The sequence below is a fragment of the Hypanus sabinus genome, chromosome 4, assembly GCF_030144855.1.
Source record: "Hypanus sabinus isolate sHypSab1 chromosome 4, sHypSab1.hap1, whole genome shotgun sequence".
NCBI lineage: Eukaryota > Metazoa > Chordata > Chondrichthyes > Myliobatiformes > Dasyatidae > Hypanus > Hypanus sabinus.
The window spans coordinates 30,301,603-30,325,672 of record NC_082709.1 but is presented as its reverse complement, the minus strand read 5'-3'; the positions used below and the strand labels follow the sequence as shown (position 1 = coordinate 30,325,672).

At 40.5% G+C, this 24,070-nt stretch overlaps 1 protein-coding gene across 7 annotated transcripts in view; it reads right to left on the bottom strand.

Annotated features, from left to right (window-relative positions):
* Positions 1-1,490: 1,490 nt before the first annotated feature.
* Positions 1,491-24,070, bottom strand: part of pjvk (pejvakin) — a 25,892-nt gene continuing 3,312 nt past the window's right edge. For 3 of the 7 annotated variants that reach the window (XM_059966767.1, XM_059966764.1, XM_059966765.1), the window contains exons 2-7: positions 22,501-22,786; positions 16,627-16,822; positions 15,930-16,071; positions 13,782-13,899; positions 12,742-12,885; positions 1,491-5,159 (exon numbers count right to left, since the gene is read on the bottom strand). In XM_059966767.1, coding sequence (XP_059822750.1) covers positions 4,858-5,159; positions 12,742-12,885; positions 13,782-13,899; positions 15,930-16,071; positions 16,627-16,822; positions 22,501-22,786 — 1,188 coding nt within the window. In that variant the 3' untranslated portion in view covers positions 1,491-4,857. Of the gene's footprint in view, positions 5,160-12,741; positions 12,886-13,781; positions 13,900-15,929; positions 16,170-16,626; positions 16,823-22,500; positions 22,787-24,070 lie in introns of those variants that run through there. The other 4 variants (XM_059966766.1, XM_059966762.1, XM_059966763.1 and 1 more) reach the window with 3 other exon arrangements.

Sequence of the window (24,070 nt, the reverse complement as noted above, 5' to 3'; positions counted from 1 at the left end):
GGATTAAATACGGAACAAATTAGCGCACTGGTTGTCCGTTGTACCGGACGATGACAGGAAACCTGTGTGGTGGAGTGGGAAGAGCTGGGGCAATTCCACTCTGGACCTCAGAAGGCCGGGCCCAGTGGGACGAGTAGACATCAGGACTGGAGTCTTCCCTGGCTGCAGTGGATGACCGTGACTTTTTCTGCGCCTCGTCGGGTCGTTGCTCTCCGTGTCGTGTTGCTGAACCGTCTTCCTGGCCGTCGGATATTAATTTAGTTTTCGTCCGCCCAGACCGCTGGAGCTGACTACTTTGCATGCTAGGACACCGGGGTATGAGACCCACCGGTTACCCTCACCTGATTTAGCCGCCTGTCGAAGCCGTGTACCAGGCTGTGGCTGCTGCGGCATACAGACAGATACAGTACTTGGAGCCACAGGTGAGAGCTGAGTTTCCCGTGGGGACCAAAGGTAATATTCAAGGTGATAGTCGAGATCTTCAAATTCTTTGTAGTGCCCAACTTGTTGAAGTAGTGAAATCGTTAAGTTTTCCAAGAGCGGTGAATGCGTGGAATGGGCTGCCAGCAAAAGTGATGAAGGCGGATACAATAGGAGACTTTTAGATAGGGACATGGAGCTTAGAAAAATAGAGGGTTATAGGTAAGCGTAGTAATTTCTAGGGTAGGGACAGGTTCGGCACAACCTTGTAGGCCGAAGGGTCTGTATTGTGCTGTAGGTTTTTTATGTTTCTAATGGTCCAATTAACCGGAATCCACTATACTGATAACGAGATCACCCACACAGTTCCCTTTTTTAAGGTAATGTATCAATAGGTGGTAAAATACTAATGATATTTTGCATTGTACTTTCAGTGTAAATAAATTGAAATAGGTAAACAACTCAATTGGTCCAATCTGACTGCAGTCTTGAATTATTATGGGCCAGTTGGGAATGTCAAAAACAAATACAGGCTTTGAACAGGTTATGAAAGTTAGTTGGGTGGCAAATGGCATCTAGTTTCTCAATCTGTTTTTAATCATTTTGCATCATTACATAAGGATATTACATGATAATTATGCTGATAATTGATTGTGAGTTTATGATTATATCCTGTTAATTTTTTTATCTGCACGACAGAAAAGCAGCATTGTTGCTAAGAGCATGTGATTCCGAAATATAAATTAGATCTTAAATAGTTCCATTATTCACTAGATTATGAAAGATTTAACATCACTGACACATGAAATTATTTTGCGGCAGCAGTACAGTGTAATACATAACAAATCCTATAAATTACAGTAAGAAATATAAGAAATTCTTTTTAAAATTAATGCTCTATTATTAAATATTGGGCAGTACTTATTTAATTGTCTAACACTTAGTCCAGTTATGAATTTACCATTGGGGCCATTAATGTCTTTGAGGGAAGGATATATTCTATCCTCAGACAGTTCTTTATGAGACCCTAGGCCTGAAGTTCTGTGGCTGATTACAAACTGACCTGTAAAGTTAATTTACCTCAAAAGTAGACTTGCAGTTTGAGCACATTTGAGGATAAGCAGTAAAAACTAAGTCAGTCCTCACACACTGAATAAAAGTGGACTGAATAGTGTTTATTGTCTTTGATGTTTTGCATCTGTTGCAGTTTTTTTAGCAACACAAAAAGCTGGAGGAACTTGGTCGGGCCAGGCGGCATCTGGATAAGAGTAAAACAGTCGATGTTTCTGGCCAAGACCCTTCTTCCCTTTTTTAGCATTTAGGATATCTTCTGAGTGAAGACTGTTGTGACTGTTGTCAAAGTCACTGGAGAGACACTGAAGTTGGTGGTACAGAATTCTTTATTCAGCACAACAAACAGGCATTCTCATGGAGACATTCTAGGTAAAAGCCAAAGGTACAACACATTTTATACCATTAAAATGAAAGTTAAACCTGATACAATTTCCAAAGTTACAATGATATTGTTTCCTTCACTATTTTGGGTTGAAGATGTTTCCTTTGAATTACATACTTACAGTGACAGATGCCTCTGAATGTTCAGACAGAACAATAATGTTGTCAAGGTTGACTCTGAGTACAGAAATACCATAAGTACACAAAACTCTTGATCACAAAAGTATCACAGAGACTATTGATTGCCTATAACCTGTGACCATGTTTGATATGCTAAGTGACAACATCTGTCTAGTTTGATGCAAGCCAATGAACATAACTCCAAGAAGGCCACAACCTTGTCACAGAAGGTTAAGCTGAGGTTTAACTACAAAGTGGGTATATCTGGAAGTGTTTCTAGGAGAAGGCTAGGAACCCGTCATTCAGAAATGTGGTGGGACATATTTTGGGCTCCTTCCTGTATGAGGGAGATGGCTTTGCAAGTGTGTCACCTTAAAGACATGCTACTGGATCTTACAGAATAGACTTGTAGACAGAGGATGATAGGCCGAGAGAAAATTAAATATACTTTCAAGCAGATTAAATAAAACAAATAACATGCATCAAAGAGACATTTGGAAATCCAAATTAAATGTTGTGGAAAAATATTAAAAATATTAAATTGTTTAGTATGTTTGCTGAAATACCACTGAATTTCTGCTGCATTTCTCCACATTTACTAATATTGTCTTTTGGTATAATCAGCATTTCAGATGGTTCAAGATGATAGATTAAAAATAGTGAAATAAAATATCATTGACCTCTTGTCAACGACATGTGAAAATGGATTTATTATACAGTATAAATATTGAATTAGTTATACAACAAAGTAAGAAGTCTTCTGATAAAGTTTGTATTAATCTTTTGTGGTTCAATTTTCCAGAAGTTTGCTAGATTAAAATGGAAGAATCTCATGACTTACTGTACTGCATTTATGACTGACTTTTGAAAGGCAGATCTTAATTTACACAAATCTCCAACTTTCCAATAGGTCAAACACAAGTGTAAGGAAATAAGATTTACACTGTAGATCATTTGTTATCCAAATCTGGCTTTGGACTCCTATATTTAGAAAATTATTGGTATTTGTGCACATGATTACTTCCACTGCAAGTTTTAAAACTTGGGTTAACTGCTGGTGCAAAATTCTTTCATTTTCCATCTAAAACTAGAGACTCTATCAAAGTAAGTAAATGTTGTGGGCGATTGTACCATTTTGAGGTGCGGCTACGTTGTCCACAGGTGATCTCTGCAGGTACAACATAGGGTAGGGAGGGTTGGATGGATAAGGTCAGTGGGATTATGTGTGTGGAGCAGGGAAGGCTAGAAGAGTATGGAGAGATGGTCAGGAGCTGCTGCTGGATGTGGTGAAGATGTTCCTTATGGTGGAGGAGTCCAAGACCAGAGGGCACAGCATCAGATTAGAAGGAGGTCCCTTTAGAACAGAGAAAACCATGAATTTCTTTCTTCAGAGTGTGGTGAATCCATGGAACTCAGTACCACTGACTGCTGTGGAGGCCAAGTAATTGGGCATACTTAAGGCGGTGGTTGATTGGTTCTTGATTAGTAAGGACGTCGAAGGTTACAGGGAGAAGAGAGGAGAATGGGGTTGAGAAGGATAATAAATCAGTCTCTGGAATGGTGGAGCAGACTTAACTTGAATGGCTAATTCTGCTATGTCTTGTGGTCTAAAAGCAGAGGTGAGTCTATGGTACCTTGGCGCAATCTCATAAATCTTCCTCTTCATCTCTGTTGGTCTCTCTCTCCCTCTGTTCCTGGTAGGCTCCCTTTCCATTCCCCCATCTCCCTTTCTGTCCCTCGTGTCAACCTCCTCCCTGTCTCTCCCTCTATCTGTTTCTGCCTCTCTGTTTCAGCGTCTGTCTCTGCCCATCCCCTGGCCCCACCTCCCATTAACACCACTCTGGTCCTCCCGCTTTCTGGGAGTTATTTACAATCGCCAATGGACCTTGCAACTAACATGTCTTTGAGATGCTGGAGGCAACCAGAGTACCAAGGAAAATTCCTTGAGCTCAAGAGTACCTCCAAGCATCCACAAATTCCCTTGGTTGCAGTGTTTTAAAATCACTACTGCGGTAATATAGCACAATGGAACTCATGGGCACATTTTTGTAGTATGCTTGCTCAGCTTAAGAATATAGTCATGTATGAAATGCACCATACACCACTGATAAATTCAAATTAATTTTGAAGTACCAGATAGTAAGCAATGAGCAAAGAATTGAAAGCATCTTGTTGAAGAATGGCACTATGCCTAGATTGAAACTAAGAACCACATCAATTGGTAGGTTTATCTTAACTTAGAAAACCTTTGTGTATTAGCAATTTGATACCTTTTAATGAATTTAATAACCTAGTTTATGATGAGCCTCAAATCTACAGTGAAAAATCTCTATTAAGTCACATTATCATTTATTAAGAGACATAGAAACCCTACAGCACAATACAGACCATTCAGCCCACAATGCTGTTCCGAATGTATTTACTTAGAAATTACCTAAGGTTTTCTATAGCCCTCTATTTTTCTAAGCTCCATGTCCCTATCCAAGAGTCTCTTAAAAGACCCTGTTGTATCTGCCTCCACCACCATCGCCGGCAGTCCATTCCACACACTTGCCACGCTCTGCGTTTTTTAAAAAAAAAACTCACCTTGGCATCTCTTCTGTGCCTACTTCCAAGCACCTTAAAACTGTGCCTTCTCATATTAGTCGTAGAGTTGTAGAAAATAAGTAGCATTGTTAGTAATAATATTTTGCTACTATAATCTCTCTTGTGTCACAACAATGTCCTTTACATGAAATGGTTTACAATTTTAAAACTTGTGAGATTGTGCATATGCATGCTGAAATTTGCTTTGTTAAGAAAATCAATATTATTAACGGATATTACTACTGTAAGAGACCCAACCCAGGCAAACGATGCATATTATCTCAGTCTTCTGTGCCACAGATCAAAGCACGGCACCACATGCAGTCTCACATATTTCTGTCCATTGAAGGAGCACTCAAGGCATCCATACACTGTCTCTCTTCGGGAACTTCCCATGCCACAGAGAGCACAGGGTCCTTTGGCAATATTGTTGTTGAGAAGATTGACTCGCGTGTGTGCGTTATCTCGAAGGTAGTTCGTGGAAACATCTGTCATGCTGGTAGCTTTTTCATAATAATCAGCAACTAAATCCTCCAAGTAAAGATCTGAATTCCTGTTGCTGTCCAACCCTTTGTCATCTGTTCACATAAACAATAATATAACAAATTTAGTACTCACTGAATACACTTGAGAAACCAATGGCTAAATTTGACTTTCCAGCGTGAAGGGCAACAGCTGGAAACCATAAAAAGCTGAAATTCCACTTTCCATATTTTATGGTAAGAAAAATGTTCTTTTCAGGAATTTGACTTTTTTTCCCCACATGTGCTGACTGTATTCAGTAGGAGGAATAATTACAATAACCACATTCTCCCCAGCATAACTGCTTCCTCCAGTCAACTACTAGCTTTCATTAGGTAGAATGAGGGAAGACCCCAGCCTGGTTAGAGTTTAGTGCTTTTCTTATTTAGAGAAGGAAGAAAGCAACAATGAGCATTTTGTAGCATTACCTTACACTTGCAAGCTCATCTGTTTACAAAATTTGTGCTCCTAATGATTGACAAAGCTTCTAATGGATGCCACCCAGAGACTAGTTAAAATAGTATTTAAATCAGTAGCAGCTTGCATGCAGTACCTCAAATGGAATTTGTGTCAGCAGAGGTCTAGATTACTTTTGATTACAGATGCCAGGAGGACGCCTGGCATCAAATTGGTTTGGCTGCTGTAGAGGTGTCACCACCCTTTGCCTAAAATGGCCTCGGGGCTGACTAATCAGAATCGGGTCTATTATCACCATTATGTGACGTGAAATTTGTTAACTTAGCAGCAGCAGTTCAATGCAATACATAATCTAGCAGAGAGAGAGAGAGAGAGAGAGAGGGGGGGGGGAATAAATAATAAATAAACAAGTAAATCAATTATGTATATTGAATAGATTTTTAATGTGCAAAAATAGAAATGCTGTAAATTTTTTTAAAAGTGAGGTAGTGTTCAAAGATTCAATGTCCATTTAGGAATCGGATGGCATAATGGAGTCTGTGTTGTTTTAAACTGTACAAGTCTGTGTCTGACATTTACCGAACAATCATGTATACTCTTTAAACACTCATCCCAGACCTCCTTTGTCAGTTCTATACAAGCTTCTATCCTGATGTTTTACCAGTTTGTAATAGATGTAAATCTGAGAACAGTAACTTGTCACATTCATTCTGGTCATGTTGTAAGCTTTATGCATACTGGAAAAGTATTTTTCACTGTTTCTCTGAGGCTTATGGGAAGCAGTGGGAACTGGAGCTGGTCATATCCATCCTTGGAGCAACAAGCTCCCTATCTTCAGCCGTTAAGTATGAAAAAATGGCTGTATTGTTTGGAATGGTGATTGCTAAGAAGTTAATCCTGTTAAAGTGGAAAATGGACTCTGTGCCTACATACGATCTATGGCTAAGAGAACTGGCAAATACTTTACATTTGGAGAGACTGAGACTATGTAATGAGGACAGAGGACATCTTTGAAAGGATATGGGGCCCTGTATTGGACTTTCTTACGGGGTGAGGACTGAGGTTTTTTGGTGCAGTGCACCTCTGCTGTGTATGTTTACTTTTGCCTTTATATTTTTCTCCCTTCTGCTGCTCAATATTTCATTTGATTTTGTTTAGGTTGTGGTTTTTGTGGATGTGCTGTATTTTGTTTGTTTGTTGTTTTTTTTTAAAAAGAATAAAAAATATATTTAAAGGAATCGGATGGCAGAGGGGAAGAAGCTGTTCCTGAATCACTGAGTGTGTGCCTTCAGGCTTCTGTACTTCCTACATGATGGTAACAATGAGAAAAGGACATGCCCTGGGTGCTGGAGGTCCTTAATAATGGACGCTATCTTTCTGAGACACTGCTCCCTGTAGATGTCCTGGGTACTTTGTAGGCTAGTACCCAAGATGGAGCTGAATAAATTTACAACCCTCTGCAGCTTCTTTCAATCCTGTGCAGTAGCCCCTCCATAGCAGACAGTGACGCAGCCTGTCAGAATGCTCTCCACAGTACAACTATAGAAATTTTTGAGTGTACTTGTTGACATGCCAAATCTCTTCAAACTCCTAATAAAGTATAGTCGCTGTCTTGCCTTCTTTATAACTACATTAGGACCAGGTTAGATCCTCAGAGATCTTGACACCCAGGAACTTGAAACTACTCGCTCTCTCCACCTCTGATCCCTCTATGAGGATTGGTATGTGTTCCTTCGTCTTACCCTTCCTGAAGTCCACAATCAGTTCTTTCATCTTACTGATGCTGAGTGCCGGGTTGCTGCTGTGGCACCACTCCACTAGTTGGCATATCTCACTCCTGTACACCCTCTCATCACCATCCGAGAATCTACCTACAATGCTTGTATCGTCGGTAAGTTTATAGATGGTATTTGAGCTATACCCAGCCACACAGTCATGTGTTTATAGAGTGTAGAGCAGTGGGCTAAGCACAAACCCCTGAGGTGCACCAGTGTTAATCATATTTAACAAGGAGCATCGCTTTATTCAGGGTAAGGTGGTGTATAAGTGATCAAATCTGTGGTTCTCTGGGAGACATACAGACAATTAACAAAACCTTTGTTGAGCTTTAAGATCACATTAGTCACTGATGTTAATATTCCCATTTGAAAAGTGATTTTGATTGTAAAACAACATTTTCCTCCAATGTTGCTTAGTACAATATTGCCTTGCTTGCTTGATTAGTACAATGTTACATTGTTTTGACTGCATATATCAAATATTTTAGAAAGGAACTATTATGAGTAAAAATGTAAGAATAACAAATCATGTAAGTGGTGAGTTTAGAAGAGATTTGGCTGAAGTCGCTGCCAAATGAAACCAACACTGAATTGTATATTTACCATTTTTCTTTTGACATATAACATGTTGCCAAAAACACCCAGCCAGCAACATTTACTAGTCAAATCAATTCAGTTTTTCAGCTGGAGAAGCCAAAATGTAAGTGTCAATTTAGTTAAAGATGCAGCTGCAAATTCAGAGACTTAATGTATGATATCTATGATAGCAACTTGAGGATTGCCTTGAGTCAGTGGACTAGGCTGAATAAAGAACTCATCTGAGGACCTGAGCGACTACGCCAGGGTTAAAACCTGGAAGTAACCAGGTTTCGAGGATGTAACCAGAAAGTTAGACAAGGGAGATCCAGTGGATGTAGTGTACCTCGATTTTCAGAAGGCATTTGATAAGGTCCCACATAGGAGATTGGTGGGTAAAATCAGAGCTCATGGCATTGGGGGGAAGATATTGACATGGATAGAAAACTGGTTGGCAGATAGAAAGCAAAGGGTAACAGTGAATGGGTGTTTCTTGGAATGGCAGGTGGTGACTAGTGGAGTGCCACAGGGCTCGGTATTGGGACCACAGCTGTTTACGATTTAGATGAAGGCATTGAGAATAACATCAGCAAGTTTGCTGATGATACTAAGCTGGGTGGCAGTGTGACGTGACGAGGATGTTAGGAGAATTCAGGGTGACTTGGATAGGCTGAGTGAGTGGGCAGATACTTGGCAGATGATGTTTAATGTGAATAAGTGTGAGGTTAACCACTTCGGGAGTAAGAACAGGAAGGCAGATTATTATTTGAACGGTGTAGAGTTGGGTAAGGGAGAAATACAAAGAGATCTAGGAGTACTTGTTCACCAGTCACTGAAGGTGAAAGAGCAAGTGCAGCAGGCAGTGAAGAAGGCTAATGGAATGTTGGCCTTTATTACAAAGGGAATTGAGTACAAGAGCAAGGAAATTCTTTTGCATTTGTACAGAGCCCTGGTGAGACCACACCTGGAGTATTGTGTACAGTTCTGGTCTCCAGGGTTAAGGAAGGACATCCTGGCTGTAGAGGAAGTGCAGCGTAGATTCGCAAGGTTAATTCCTGGGATGTCTGGACTGTCTTACGCAGAGAGGTTAGAGAGACTGGGCTTGTACACGCTGGAATTGAGATTGAGAGGGGATCTGATTGCAACATATAAGATTAAGGGATTGGACAAGATAGAGGCAGGAAATATGTTCCAGATGCTGGGAGAGTCCAGTACCAGAGGGCATGGTTTGAGAATAAGGGATAGGTCATTTAGGACAGAGTTAAGGAAAAACTTCTCCCAGAGAGTTGTGGGGGTCTGGAATGCATTGCCTCGGAAGGCAGTGGAGGCCAATTCTCTGGATACTTTCAAGAAGGAGCTAGATAGGTATCTTATGGATAGGGGAATCAAGGGATATGGGGACAAGGCAGGATCCGAGTATTGATAGTAGATGACCAGCCATGATCTCAGAATGGTGGTGCAGGCTCAAAGGGCCGAATGGTCTACTTTTGCACCTATTGTCTAATGTCTAAAACATCCGTGGATGTGTGTGTGCCCACAAAATCATTCAGGATTTTCCCCAGTCAAGCCCTGGATGAACAATGAAACCTAGAATCTGTGGAGAGCCAGATCAGGAATGCCACAAGAGATGCAGGTATAATGTCCAGAAAACAATCTCTCAGGTGAAGTGCTGAATCTGGACTAGACTGGAATCAACAATGGCTCAACAGTTGTGGCAGGGTTTGAATGTCCTGCAAAGTTAAATCTTGTGACACGGGACAGCAGAGCTTTGCTTCCAGATGACCTCAATGCCTTCTGTGCTCACTTTGATCACCAGAACAGGGAGGAGCCATTGCACACCCCCATGTCTCCCAATGACACTTTGATCTCAGTATCTGAAGATGGCGTGTGGTCTCCCTTTAAGAGAGTGACTCCAAGGAAAGCATCCGGTCCAGACTGAGTACCTGGCTGAGTGCTGAAGACCTGTGCTGATCAACTAGTTCACCTGTGTTCATGGATATCTTCAATCTCTCTATGTCTGGTACCCACCTGCTTCAAGCTGGCTTCAATTATACTGGTGCCCAAGAAGAGCATTGTGAACTGCCTAAGTGACTATAGCCCAGAGGCACTTGCATCCACAGTGATGAAGTTTTTTGAGAGGCTGGTGTTCAAGGATGTCAGCTCTTGTCTGAGTGGCGACTTGGATCCGTTCCAGTTCGCCTACCAAAACAATAGGTCTACAGCAAATGCTATCTCAATGGTTCTTCACTCAATCCTGGAACATCTACATAGCAAAGTTACATATATCAGAATGTTCTTTATCAATTACATCTCAACATTTAACACCATCATCCCCTCAAAACAAATCAGTAAGCTCCAAGACCTGTGCCTCAATACCCCCTTGAGCAGTTGGATCCTGGATTTCCTCACTTGCAGACCCCAGTCATTTCAGATTGGCAACAACATCTTCTCCACAATCTCCATCAGCACAAGGTACCACAGGGATGCGTACTTAGCCCCCTTCTCTACTCACTTTACACCTATGACTGTGTAGCCAAGTACAGCTCCAACACCATATACAAGTTTACTGATAACATTACTATTGTAGGCTGTATCAAATGTGATGATTCCACATACAGGAGGGAGAATGAAAATTTGGCTGAGCGGTGTAATAACAATAATCTCTCAATGTCAATAAGACCTAATAGTGGACCAGGAGATGTACCAAAGGTAATCAGCCAGTAATCATCAGAGGATCAGTAACTTTAAATTCTTGTGTGTCACTATCTTACAGGGCCTGTCCTGGACCCTGGACCCACTATATAAATATAATTGCAAAGGAAGTATGACAGTACCTCTACTTTCTCAGGAGTCTGTGGAGATTTGGCACGTCATTAAAAACCTTGGCAAACTTGTGTAGATTTGTGGTGCAGAGTGTGGTTACTGGCTGCATTACAGCTTGGTATGGGAATACCAATGCTTCTAAGCAGAAATTCCTACAAAAGGTAGTGGATTCAGCCCAGTACATCATGGGTAAAACCCTCCCAACCATTGAGCACATCTACATGAAACATTGCTGTAGAAAAGCAGCATCAATATTCAAAGATCTTCACCACCCAGGCCATGCTATTTCTCACTGCTGCCATCCAATATAAGGTACAAGTGCCTCAGGACTCGTGCTACCAGGTTCAAGAACAGTTACTACCTCCCGGCCATCAGGCTCTAGAATAAACAGGGATAACTGCACTCATTTAAGGATTCTTTTATCTTGTTATCTCATGCTCCTTATTTATTATCTGCATTTGCACAGTTCATTCACTGTTTACAGTCCTGATGTTTACAGATCCTGTTTAGAATTACTGTTCTATAGATTTGCTAAGTATGCCTGCAGAAAAAGAATCTCAGAGTTGTATGTGGTGACATGTATGTACTCTAATAATAAATATAACTTTGTGAACTTTGAAAGGATATTTCAGTCTTGTGGATTATTTGACATTTGCAAGCTAATATTGAAATCTTTAATACCATAAAGGCCCAGTCAACAATTGACAGAAAAACTACAGGTCTTAATCACAAGTAATTTTAAATTGTAGGAATTAATAACATTAAAGTGGTGGGAAATTGTAAACCATTTTCAAAATTTTAACTACTGGACAAATAATAAGTTTGTGGGCTGTTCCCTTAAGCACTGATCAGAAGCAGTTTCTGTGCAAAGCAGAACATTTCTCATACTGATGTTAAACGTGGAACAATGAAGTGTAAAGTAAGAGCTGACCACCTCACTGGGGTGTCAAGTCTCCTTCCATCACCATTATGTAAGAATTGGGCACATTTATACTGTAACTGCACTATTGTGATAAAGGTTTTGTCTTGAAACTGAAGCTGAGATGAAGCCTTATGAAGTGAACAAGGAAAACACTGACTGAGCTGGAAAAGCTGTTCCATTCCTGTTCCACTGTCCAGAGTTCAATCCTGGCCTCTAGTGCTCTCTGTGAAGTTAGAACATTCTCTCTGATCATCCGGGATTCCTTTGGATGTTGAGATTTCATCCATATGACAAGGATTATCTCTTGGCCTTCCCAAACTTGGGATGAGAGGCTTTAAAAGGGATAGAGTGACAATACTTCAGGGAAAGTATTCCAAAGATTGGGGTCTAGTAGAAGGCACAGGTTCCAATGGGAGTCAGGATGGGTGCAAATGTAGGATAATGGTAGCTGGTTATGAAATTGCAAACTGAAAAAAGAATATTGTAGAGAAATGTCATTAATGCAATCACTTTCCTAACCACAGAATAATAAAGGCATTTATTCATCATTATTATTCCAGCCAATCAACAAAGAAAAAGCAATGAAAAACTGGATGACATATCTTTGGTCCACATGATATGAATGACCTCTTTATAATTTTGGTTCTTTTGATTATGGAAATAAGCCCACACTTAAATTACAAATGTCATCCCAAAATTTTTCACCATCTACAAAGCGAATATAGTATCAACTCAAAAAGCTGGAGGAACACAGCAGGTCAGGCAGCATTTGTGGAGACAAATGGACTATCGATATTTTGGGTCGAGATTCTGCATCTGGACCCAGATTGTCAACTACCCACTTTTTACCACAGTTGCTTCCTGACCTGCTGTGCTCCTCCACCTTATTCTGTGTTGCTCCATATTCCAGCTTTTACAGTCCCTTGTGTCTCCTATAAAGTTAGAATGTTTTATTTCATGAGTAAAGCTTAACATACAATACATTCTATAAAACATAGTATGCATTCAACGGGAATAGAACAAAATAGGACTGCAATCTGATTATTTGTATTTTTTTTATTTAGACCTGTATGGTACTTTCATTTTTTGTAATGACTCTCCAGTACTGGGGGAAGATCTCACCTGATCTGAATGGGCTGCCATAAAAAAAGTCTGACAGGCATCGTCGCAATTTCCACACTGAAAACCGGTTCCTTAAATCGCCCAACTGGTCTGTTAGTTGTTCCTTCTCATAACCACCTTTTGATTCCGATGTTACACACAATTCTAAATTTGAAGTATACAGATGCTCATTAAATACAGAGCATTTTAAAGTCAAATTCAACACTGCTGTAGAGTCAGTCATAGAGATATACAGCATGGACATGGGCCCTTGGGTCCATTCCTTCACACTGACCAAGGTACCTACCTAAGCTTGTCCTATGTGCCTGTGTTGTCTCATATTTCTCTAAACCTTTCCTATCCATGTCCTTATCCAAATGTCTTTCAAACTTTGTAACATTACCTGCCATTATCACTTCCTCTGGTAACCTGTTCTGTATGTCCACAACCTTCTATGTGGAAAACTTGTCCCTTCAGGTTTTCTTTGAATTTTTCTCCTTTAATCTCTGCCCTTTAGTTTTAGATTTCCTTATCCTGGGGAAGAGATTGTGACTAACCACCTTTTATAAACCTCACATGTCCTAGAAAAACAGTCCTGTCCTATCCCGTCTCTTCTAATGACTCGAGCTCTTCAGTCCCTGCAACATCCTTCCTAAACCTTTTCTGCACACTCTCTAGCTTAATCACATCCTTCCTAGAGTCTGGCAACCAGAACTGCAGACATACTCCATGTTCAGTGTAACCAATGTTAAGACATACATATAATACATCTTTACTGTAATTAATTTTCCAGTCCTGCTCAATGGCAAATATTTCCCTTGATGTGAATCAATTCCTACTGAGGAATTGTGAGTTTTAAAAGAATTAAACATTTGATCATTGATCCCAGAATGACTGCTTGAATGATACCTTACAGGTTTAGGTATCACGTGTAGTTGATTTATTCCGTATATTTAAATAGTGGGGGTGGGAGAGCTTATTATTTAGTGACTACATGTGCATTGAGAATTTCTGTAAAATTAAAAGCAGCAGTACAACAATGTTGCTGAAGCTTTACTTACCAAAATGGCCGTCCAAATGGATATAAAGCTCAAATACACTAAATGCAATTGTTGTATGAGCTGGGATGACAAGGGCTTTGTCCCAGCCCTTATGATTTTGTCCATTATCGATCTGAAACTAGAGTGGGTACGATAAACAAAACAAACAGACTGCTTTAATTGGAAAGCACAAATCTGCAGATGGTGAAAATTCAACATTAAAGCAGAAGACCCTATAAATGGTAACTCTGTTCATCTTTCCATACTCTCAAAATTTATGGAACCAAGTTTTAATTCTATCTAACAAGCACTTGATTTACAATGCTTAAATCCAAGATTGACATTGAGTAAGTTATCACTAATGTGATTCTGCTTATTTTAACTGTTAACTTGTGAGTCTGGAGAGATGAGTTCAGAGTTGTTTCCAATTTTGTACTCCCCTATAGTCCTTACACTATATTCCAGCTCCATAATCTCTGTACAAAGCTCCATCCCAACTTCTGTTTTTTTCTCTACCAGCATATTAACACAATTCTTGAATGACATCCACTCTACTATCATAAACACAAGAAATAGTGCAAATCCAAAGCAATACACACAAAATTCTGGAGGAACCCAGCAAGTTAAGTGGCATCCATGAAAATGGACAAACAGTCGATGTTTTGGGCCGAGATCCTTCTTCAGAACTGAGAAGGAAGGGGGAAGATGTCAGAATAAAAAGGAGAGGGGAAAACAGATGTACTGCGTATGTTAATCAAAATGGCTTCTTTGTTAAAAGTAAAACTGCTTCTTTGTTATGCTAACTGGAGAGAGAGTGTTTTCCTGCAGAGCATTCTCGAAGCTTCGCGCAGTTTGTTTACCTTTAGAATTGCTGATAACGGGGATTGTATTCATTTGTTAACCAATGGGGTTGAATGTTATTTGTTCTTGTGGGTCTGGGAGCTGGGTTTTTCACGGTCTTTTCGGGGAGTCAGGAGGAAGACGCCAAAGAAGGCGGACGTGTGCTGCACTGCTCAGTTGACCACCGCGGGTGGTCCCAAGTGTGAGGACGTGGAGGTCAGAGGAGAGCGAAGATGGGTCAAACAGATGGTTGAGCTCCAACGATGTGCACTAAACTGACTGAATTCTGATAAGTTTTGGCGCCCTCTATTTTCTTTTCCTTCATATACACTGTATTGTTAGTAATCATTTAGTTCTAGTAAAATCTTCAAAGTATATTCTATAACTGTATCTGGTGTGAGTTTGATATTGCGTGTGCGACGCTGCATTAACTTGTTTTCCACAGTACCTGCATATACGGGAGGCGGGGTTGGAGAGTGACTGGAATTTTCCCCCAGACGTATACCAGCCTGTTGAGCAAGTGTTACACAGAGGATAGCTAGAGGTGATAGATGAAGCCAGGTGGGTAGGAAAGGTAAAGGGCTGAGAATAAGGATATGAGAGGAAGATGGGCTATAGGAGAAAGGGAAGGGGGTGGTGATGGCAGGTAGGAGGACAGTGTGGGGAATAGAAGGAGGGGGAGGGATTTTTTTTATCATGAGAAATTGAAATTGAAATTGGAGACCAACCAGATGGAATACAAAGTGTTGCTCCCCCACCCTAAGGGTGGCCTCATCATGCCACACAAGAGGTCATTGACTGACACTCTTGACACTCTATTGTTAGTTGTTATTTTTCTACAGGCGATAAAATAGAATAAAGTAATTTATATTTGCTTAATAGTTTGTTATTCAACTTTGCTTGTGGGTGTAAAAGAAAATGTTTGAGGTTGGCCAACCATTAAATGTCATTCCAATGTTCCTTTCTGTTAAAGTCAGCTCCCAAGCACAGAAAAGGGCTTAATATGTAACATTTCTTGAAGTGTAGCCATTTATTTATGTTGTACAAACTTTATTAAAAGTCACTCATTTGCAATAACCCATGCTTCACGCAAAGAGGAGGCAATGTGAGAGGTTTTAAAAAGTGTAAAATAATGGTGAACATTATAATATAAAGAAAGTGGACCAAGAATGAGAGAAAATAAAACAGTATATCTGAAACTCTTTTGTCTTCCACATAAAGAAACTAGAGTAAGTGATACCTAAATGCACTCTTCATTATTATTTATTCACTTAAGAGCAGTGTAAACAGGAGCCATCTTACTGCAACAAAACAGATAATAATACGTACCCTCCTTGTTTTTGTTCTCATGCCTGCATGCATGGTGAGTGAGCATTGTCGAGTGGTACGGATGCTCTCCATGACAACACACAGTACAGCACGTTGCCTTTCTTTCAACTGACGGACAAGGCAATGTTCCATGTCAATTTTTCTGAAGTCAATTCAAAATGTTAGTCTACTTACAAATGGAGAATCCAGAAATCCACATGGATGAATTTTACAGTGGTAAAGCTAATCAGACATTCACATCTAGAAACATAGAAAAACTTACATCACAATACAGTTCCTTTGGCCCACAAAGTTGTGCCGAACATGTCCCTACCTCAGAAATTACTAGGCTTACCTATAGCCCTGTATTTCACTAAGCTCCATGTACCTATATAAAAGCCTCTTAAAAGTCTGTTTCGTCTTTGAACAGACCTTCATTTGGACAATGTAGGAAACTCCAAAATGATCAAGAATTAGACTCTTCATGGCATCAAGTTTGTACTATTTAAGTTGACTGTCCAAAATAACATTACAGTAATTGGTTTTGTTATTAAGGAAAATGTTCATTTCGCCTTTTGGTATTTATGCATATCCAATGTTTATGTTTTACTATTTTTATTTATGCATGAATTCAAGAATCTTTCACTGTGTTTTGTTAATAAGTTTAAAGCATCTTCAAATATTACTACTAAAGTATATTGGACAATGGGCAAGTTACCTGTTGATGATCTCACTCAGCAGAACGGGAACTTCAACCTCGTGTTTTGTTACAATTCCAAATGAAGCTTTCACTGCCACTGAATACAATCCATCAACCTTCATTCCAACATCATGAATAACATGATCTCCCATTTTCCCCCTCAGAGAAACATCTGACTTATCTTCATAATTGAGTAGCTGATAAGAAGAGATGCCTATTAAATAGAAAATAAATGCTTAACTATCTTTTACATTTTTAAAATGAATGTATATTTACATGTAAAATAGATCTTAAGCCTACTTACAAAGAAAAAAAAGTCAAAAGGTTGAGCATGGTAGGACTAATGTTTTGAGTTGTACATTACTTCAATGCAAGGAGTATTGTGGATAAGGCAGAAAACTTCCAAGGTGATTGTAGGAAAATTTCGGCAAGGTATCAGAGGTAATTTTTTTTTACATATTTAGAAACTCTTAGATGGGCAAACAATAGAGAGAAATAGAGCAATAGAAAGATAGAGAATAGAGTGAAAAAAAAACAAATCAAATTGAAGTTAGAGACTGAATCAGATGAACATCAGCTCAGGCAGGGTTTCCTACAAGGTAAAACCGAACATCATGAATGGCTCTGATGCTTCACTCCCAGATGAGCTCAACACCTTTTATGGATGCTTTAAAAGGGAGAATTAAACTCCAACTCTGTTTAACCCTGCAGCAGTTGATGACCCTGTGATCTCTGTCTCAGAGGCCAACGTTAGAACATTTTTCAAGAGGGGGAACCTTTGTGAGGCATCAGGCTATGGTGGTTTACCTGGTCGAGCATGAAAAACCTGTGCTAACCAACCAGAGGGAGTGTTCAAGGACATCTTCAATCTCTCACTGCAGCAGTTGGACATTCCCACCTTCTTCAAAAGTGCATCAATCATACAAATCGCCAAGAGGAGCAGAGTGAGCTGCCTCAATGATAATCGCCCAGTTACACTCACATCTACTGTGATGAATTGCTTTGAGAGGATGGTCATGGCCACAATCAATACCTGCCTGAGCAAGGACATGGACCTGCTGCAGTTTACCTATCACAATAGGTCTACAGCAGATGCATTTTCAGTGGCTCTCTACTAAAACTTGGATCATTAGATATTGGAGCAGAAGTAGGCCATTTGGCCCATTGAGTCTGCTCCACCATTCAATCATGGGCTGATCCAATTCTTCCAGTCATCCCCACTCCCCTGTCTTCACCCCATACCCTTTGATGCCCTGGCTATTCAAGAACCTATCTATCTCTGCCTTAAATGCACCTAATGACTTGGCCTCTACAGCCAATCGTGGCAACAAATTCCACAGATTTACCACCCTCTGACTAAAGTAAATTCTCTACATCTCTGTTCTAAATGGACATCCTTCAATCCTGAAACTGTACCCTCTTGTCCTAGACTCCCCTACCATTGGAAATAACTTTGCCTTATCTAATCTGTTCAGGCCTTTTAACATTCGGAATGTCTCTATGAGATCCCCCCTCATTCTCCTGAACTCCAGGGAATATAGCCCAAGAGCTGCCAGATGTTCCTCATATGGTAACCCTTTCATTTCAGGAATCATTCTCATGAATCTTCTCTGAACCCTCTCCAATGTCAGTATATCCTTTCTAAAATAAGGAGCCCAAAACTGTACACAATACTCCAGATGTGGTCTCACGAGTGCCTTATAGAGCCTCAACATCACATCCTGGCTCTTGTATTCTATACCTCTTGAAATGAATGCCAACATTGCATTCACCTTCTTCACCACCAACTCAACCTGGAGGTTAACCTTTAGGGTATCCTGCACAAGGACTCCCAAGTCCCTTTGCATCTCTGCATTTTGAATTCTCTCCCCATCTAAATAGTCTGCCCATTTATTTCTTCAACCAAAGTGCATGACCATACACTTTCCAACATTGTGTTTCATTTGCCATTCCCCTAAACTATCTAAGTCCCTCTGAAGGCGCTCTGTTTTCTCAAAACTACCCACACCTCCTCCTATCTTTATATCATCAGCAAATTTAGCCACAAATTCATTAATCCCATAGTTCAAATCATTTACATACATCATAAAAAGCAGTGGTCCCAACACCAATCCCTGTGGAACTCCACTGGTAACCAACAGCCAGCCAGAATAGGATCCCTTCAATCCCACTCTGTTTTCTGCTGATCAGCCAATGCTCCACCCATGCTAGTAACTCCCCTGTAATTCCATGGGCTCTTATCTTGCTAAGCAGCCTCACATGCATCACCTTGTCAAAGACCTTCTGAAAATCCAAGTACACTACATTTACATTTCCTTTGTCTAACCTGCTTGTAATTTCCTCAAAAAATTGTAGGGTTAGTCAGGCAGGATTTTCCTTTCAGAAAACCATGCTGGCTTTGGCCTATTTTATCATGTGCCTCCAGGTGCTCTGTCATCTCATCTCTAACAATTGATTCCAACAACTTCTCAACCACTGCTGTCAGGGTAATAGGTCTATAGTTTCCTTTCTGCTGCCTCCCACCCTTCTTTAATAGCGGATTAACATTTGCAATTTTGCAGTCATCCAGTACAATGCCAGAAACTGTCGACTCTTGATAGATCATTGTTAATGCCTCTGCAATCTCTCCAGCTAATTCCTTCAGAACCCGAGGGTGCATTCCATCAGGTCCAGGAGATTTATCCACCCTCAGATCATTAAGCTTCCTGAGCACCTTCTCAGTCGTAATTTTCACTGCACCTACCTCACTTCCCTGACACTCTTGAGTATCCGGTATACTGCAGATGTCTTCCACTGTAAAGACTGATGCAAAATACACATTCAGTTCCTCTGCCATCTCTGCATCTCTCATTACAATACCTCCAGCATCATTTACTATTGGTCCTATAGCTACCCTCAACTCTTTAATCCTTCCTATACTTTAAAAAGAGCTTTCAGTAACTTCTTTGATATTAGTCACCAGCTTCCTTTCATAATTCATCTTTTCCTTCCTAATGACCTCCTTAGTTTCCTTCTGCAAGTTTGTAAAAACTTCCCAATCCTCTATCTTCCCACCAGCTTTGGCTTCCTTGTACTTTTTCGCTTTTACTTTGACTCTAACTTCACTTGTCAGCAACGGTAGTGTCCTTCCATTCAAAAATTTCTTCTTATTTGGACTATATCGGTCTTGCACTAACCTCACTTTTCACAGAAACTCCAGCCATTGCTGCTCTGGTGTCCTTCTAGTATCTCTTTCCAGTTCTCCTCTCATGCCATTGTAATTTCCTTATTCCACTGAAATACTGACACATTGGAATTTAGTTTCTCCTTCTCAAATTTCAAAGTGAACTCAATCATATTGTGATCACTGTTCCCTAAGGGTTCCTTAACCTTAAGTTCTCTTACCATCTCCAGATCATTGAACAACAGCCAATCAGTTAGTGGTCTCAACAACAAACTATTCTAAAAAGCCAACCCTTAGACATTCTACAAATTCTCTCCCTTGAGGTGCAGTACTGGCCTGGTTTTCCCAATCCACTTTCATGTTAAAATCCCCAACGATTATCATGGCACTGCCCTTCTAACATGCTTTTTCTATTTCCTTCTGTAATTTGTAATCCACATCCCAGCTGCTGTTTGGAGGCCTGTATACAACTGCCATTAGGGTCCTTTTACCCTTGCCACTTCTTAACTCAACCCATAGAGACTCTACACCTTCCATTCCTATGTCATCCCTTTTAATGATTTGATATTATTTCTTACACACAGGGCCACACCACCTCCTCTGCCTACAGCTACTGACCCATCTTTCCGATACACCTTGGATGTTCAGCTCCCAATGGCAGCCATCCTTTAGCCAAGTCTCAGAGATGGCCACAACGTCATACTTGCCAATCTGTAGCTGAATTTCAAGATCGTCCATTTTATTTCTTATGCTGCCTGCATTCAAATGTAACACTTTCAGTCCTCCCTCCCTAGACGTTCTTTATTCTCCCCTCCCATCGGGCGGAAGATACAAAATTTGTTGTGTAACCCTGGGTCGCCTCAGGCTCGCTCAGCTCATTCTTGTCTAGGGGGAGCAGCCTTCGGCCCCGCCAAACTGGGTAATCAGCCGGTGTGGATGCTGTGTGATGTCCCCGCCTCGCCCAAAAACAGACAGTACACCATATGCGATTAAATGAGTACAATTTATAAAGGTTACTATAACTAAGTGATTAATAACGATACAGTATATATGAAGAGAAAATTAAAGAAAAGGCGCCAAACTTATCAAAGTCCAAACCACTTCGTGCACAGCCGTTGGAGCTCAATTTCTGAAGTCTTCTGGCCACCATTCGATCCCCTCCGAACTCCTCGACTCTCCAAACAGCTCAGGACCCTCCGAGTGGTCAACCAAGCACATCTAGCTTCATCCCCCCCCCCCTCGGAGAATCTCCCGGCCTTGGACCCCTCTTTTGGGTCCGATCCTCGCCAAGCTTAGAACATTGCGTCCTCTCTCTCGACCCCCTCACGCCGATCTGCCCAAAAGCCCGTCAACAAAAGCTTACAGACTCAGAAGAAAGAACATTAATCCCCATTTGGTTTACAAAGGAATACCATTCTCGTTATCAGTAAATTAGCATTCCTGCTAGTTAACAAAAGGAAACCCTTTCCCAACAGTAACAAAGAAAAAAAAACCCTTTACAGTTGTTTTCTGTTTTAACTGCATCATGCCTCTATTTCCCTGTAACTCATCCCACTGGCTGTGATTAAGCCTCATCTCCTGCCCATCCTTTTTATCATCTCTGTTGCACACTATCTTTGATTTAGTTCTTTTTTCCCCTTCCTCAGCCCTATCACTCCAGTTCCCATCCCCCTGCCAGATTAGTTTAAACCCTCCCTAACAGCTCTATTAAACCTGCCTGCTAGGATATTGGACCCTTTTGGGTTCAGGTGTAACACGTTCTTTTTGTACAGGTCATATGTCCCCAAGAAGAGGCCCCAATGATCCAGGAACCTGAAGCCCTGCCCCCTACACAAGTCTCTCAGTCATGCATTATTATGCCTGATCATGCTATTCTTGTGCTCGCTAGCATGTGGCACAGGCAGTAATCAGGATCACCTGGACAACAGCAATACCTACATCAGAATGCTGTTTATTGATGACAGCTCAGTGTTCCCATCAGAAATAATCAACAAGCCTGAAAATCTGGTCCTCAGTACCTCCCTCTGCAACTGGCCTCTCAACTTCCTCATCGGGAGGCCATAGTCAGTGGAGATCGGAAATAACATCATCTTCTCGCTGACAGTCAACACTGGCGGACTTCAGGGATGTTTACTTAGCCCACTGCTCTACTCTCTCTACAACCACACCGAGTGGCTAGGCACAGCTCAAGTGCCATCTATAAATTTGCCAATGACACAACTACTGTTGGCAGAATTTCAGATGGTGACGAGGAGGCGTACAGGAGCAAGATAGATCAGCTAGTTGAGTGGTGTCACATCAACAGCCTTGCACTCAACGTTAGTTGAGTTTGCACTCAAAGTTAGACACACACCAGTCCTCATCAAGGGATCAGCAGTGGAAAGGATGAATAGTTTCACGTTTCTGGATCTTATAATAGCAGGCTAGAAGCTGTTCTTGTGCCTCGTAGTGTACGCTTTTCAGCCTTTTGTATCTTCTACCCGATAGAAGGGGGGAGAATAAAGAATGTCTGTGGAGGGAGGGGGGTCTTTGATTATGCTGGCAGCCTTACTGATTACAAATGGCTTTTCTGTATATTTTTGATGTTTCATAATTGATCTTCTTCAAACACAATCTATAATGGAACACTGATGGAGGTTAAGCAGTTTAATCAGTCCCAAAATCATATCATTAAAATATTACACATTTCTACCAGCAAAAATATAATAGAAGCAAAGTAAATACTTCACCAGCAGAAATCTCTTTATCTCCAACAAGAATGTCCTTCAGAGTGAAAGGAGTAGAGCTGTATTTCTTCTTCTTCCAGAAAAAAGATTTTGTCCGTTTTGTTACGAGACTGAGTGGTTGATATCTGTCAGCCTCACTCAGATCAGGAACTGGTTTCAGTCTGCCTGTATCTCCAACCTGTTTCACAAAGTTCTTTGTGGCTGCAGCGAACATTCTTATCCACAGAAAACCCTTATCTGTTCCAATAGAGTTGCATCCTGCCAGAAATGAGTATTTGAAAATCGAAACCTATTACAATGAATCAAAAAATTAACAAAGGAGTAGCAGCTCGAAAATCGTCGGCCATTTGCATTCCCTCGACTGTTCAGTATGCTTTTGTAGTTGGGCTTCAAATTATAAATAATTAAACAAGTTGGATAACCTGATAGGAATGTTTGTAACAACAGTTGCAGTTACAAGTTCACTCTAATTATGAAGGGTTGAATTGAGGGAAATTAGCAAGCCTTTAATTTTTAATTGCATGTACTTTCAGCATGGAATTTTTGCTGAAACATCAGTTAACTTTAATTCTATAAGTAATAATAATTATTTGAAGCATGTGCATAAATACCAAAATTATTTTTATGTGGATTTCTGGCTTAAAAGTTCCAATATTAAGGTAATTAGTTTTGATTTTTAAAAAATGCTTTATTAGTAACCTTAAAATATAATTCAAAGGTTAGACATTTTGGAAACAGAGCAGGATGAAGCTTGGATCATACAAGGTTCCGGATGATTTAGCCAATTAGATACGAAGTCGCTTGGCGGAAGGAGTCGGAGTGGTGGTGGAGCGTAGATGTGTTTTCACTGTTATGCCACAGGGATCACTGTTGGGTTCCCTGTTGTTTGCTCTATGAATGATTCGATTGAGAATGTAGACATCATGATCAGTAAGTTTGCAGATGATGTCAAAATTTGTGAAGAATGTTGTCTAAGGTTACAACCAGGTTCATGAACAGTTACTACCCCTCAACCATTAGGCTCATGGACAAAAGGAAATAACTCATTCTACTTCTGGTGTTCCCACAACCAATGGTTTCATTTTAAGGACTCTTATTTTGTTATTTTGTGCTTGTTATTTATTGCTATTATTTGTTATTTGCATTTGCAGAGTTTGTTGATCATTGATACATAGAACAGTTACTGTTATATAGATTTGCTAAGTATACCCACAGAAAAAAAAATCTCAGGGGTGTATGTGGTGACATGTATGTACTCTGATAATCATTTTTATTTTTAACGTTGAACTGGATCTAGATCATTATACCGTGGCAGGTAGCCTATCAGTTTACAGTGTCAGCAATCTGATATTGAGGTTCAAATCCACCTCTGTCTGGAAGGAGCTTGTATGTTCTCTCCGTGACCACATGGCATTCCTCCAGGTGCTCCGTTTGCCTCCCACATCCCAAAGATGTACAGTTTAGAGTTAGTGTGTTGTGGATATGCTATGTTGGCATCTGAAACATGGCGACCATTGCAGGCTGCCCCCACCCCCAGCATATCCCCGGACTGTAGTTGATGCAAACTATACAT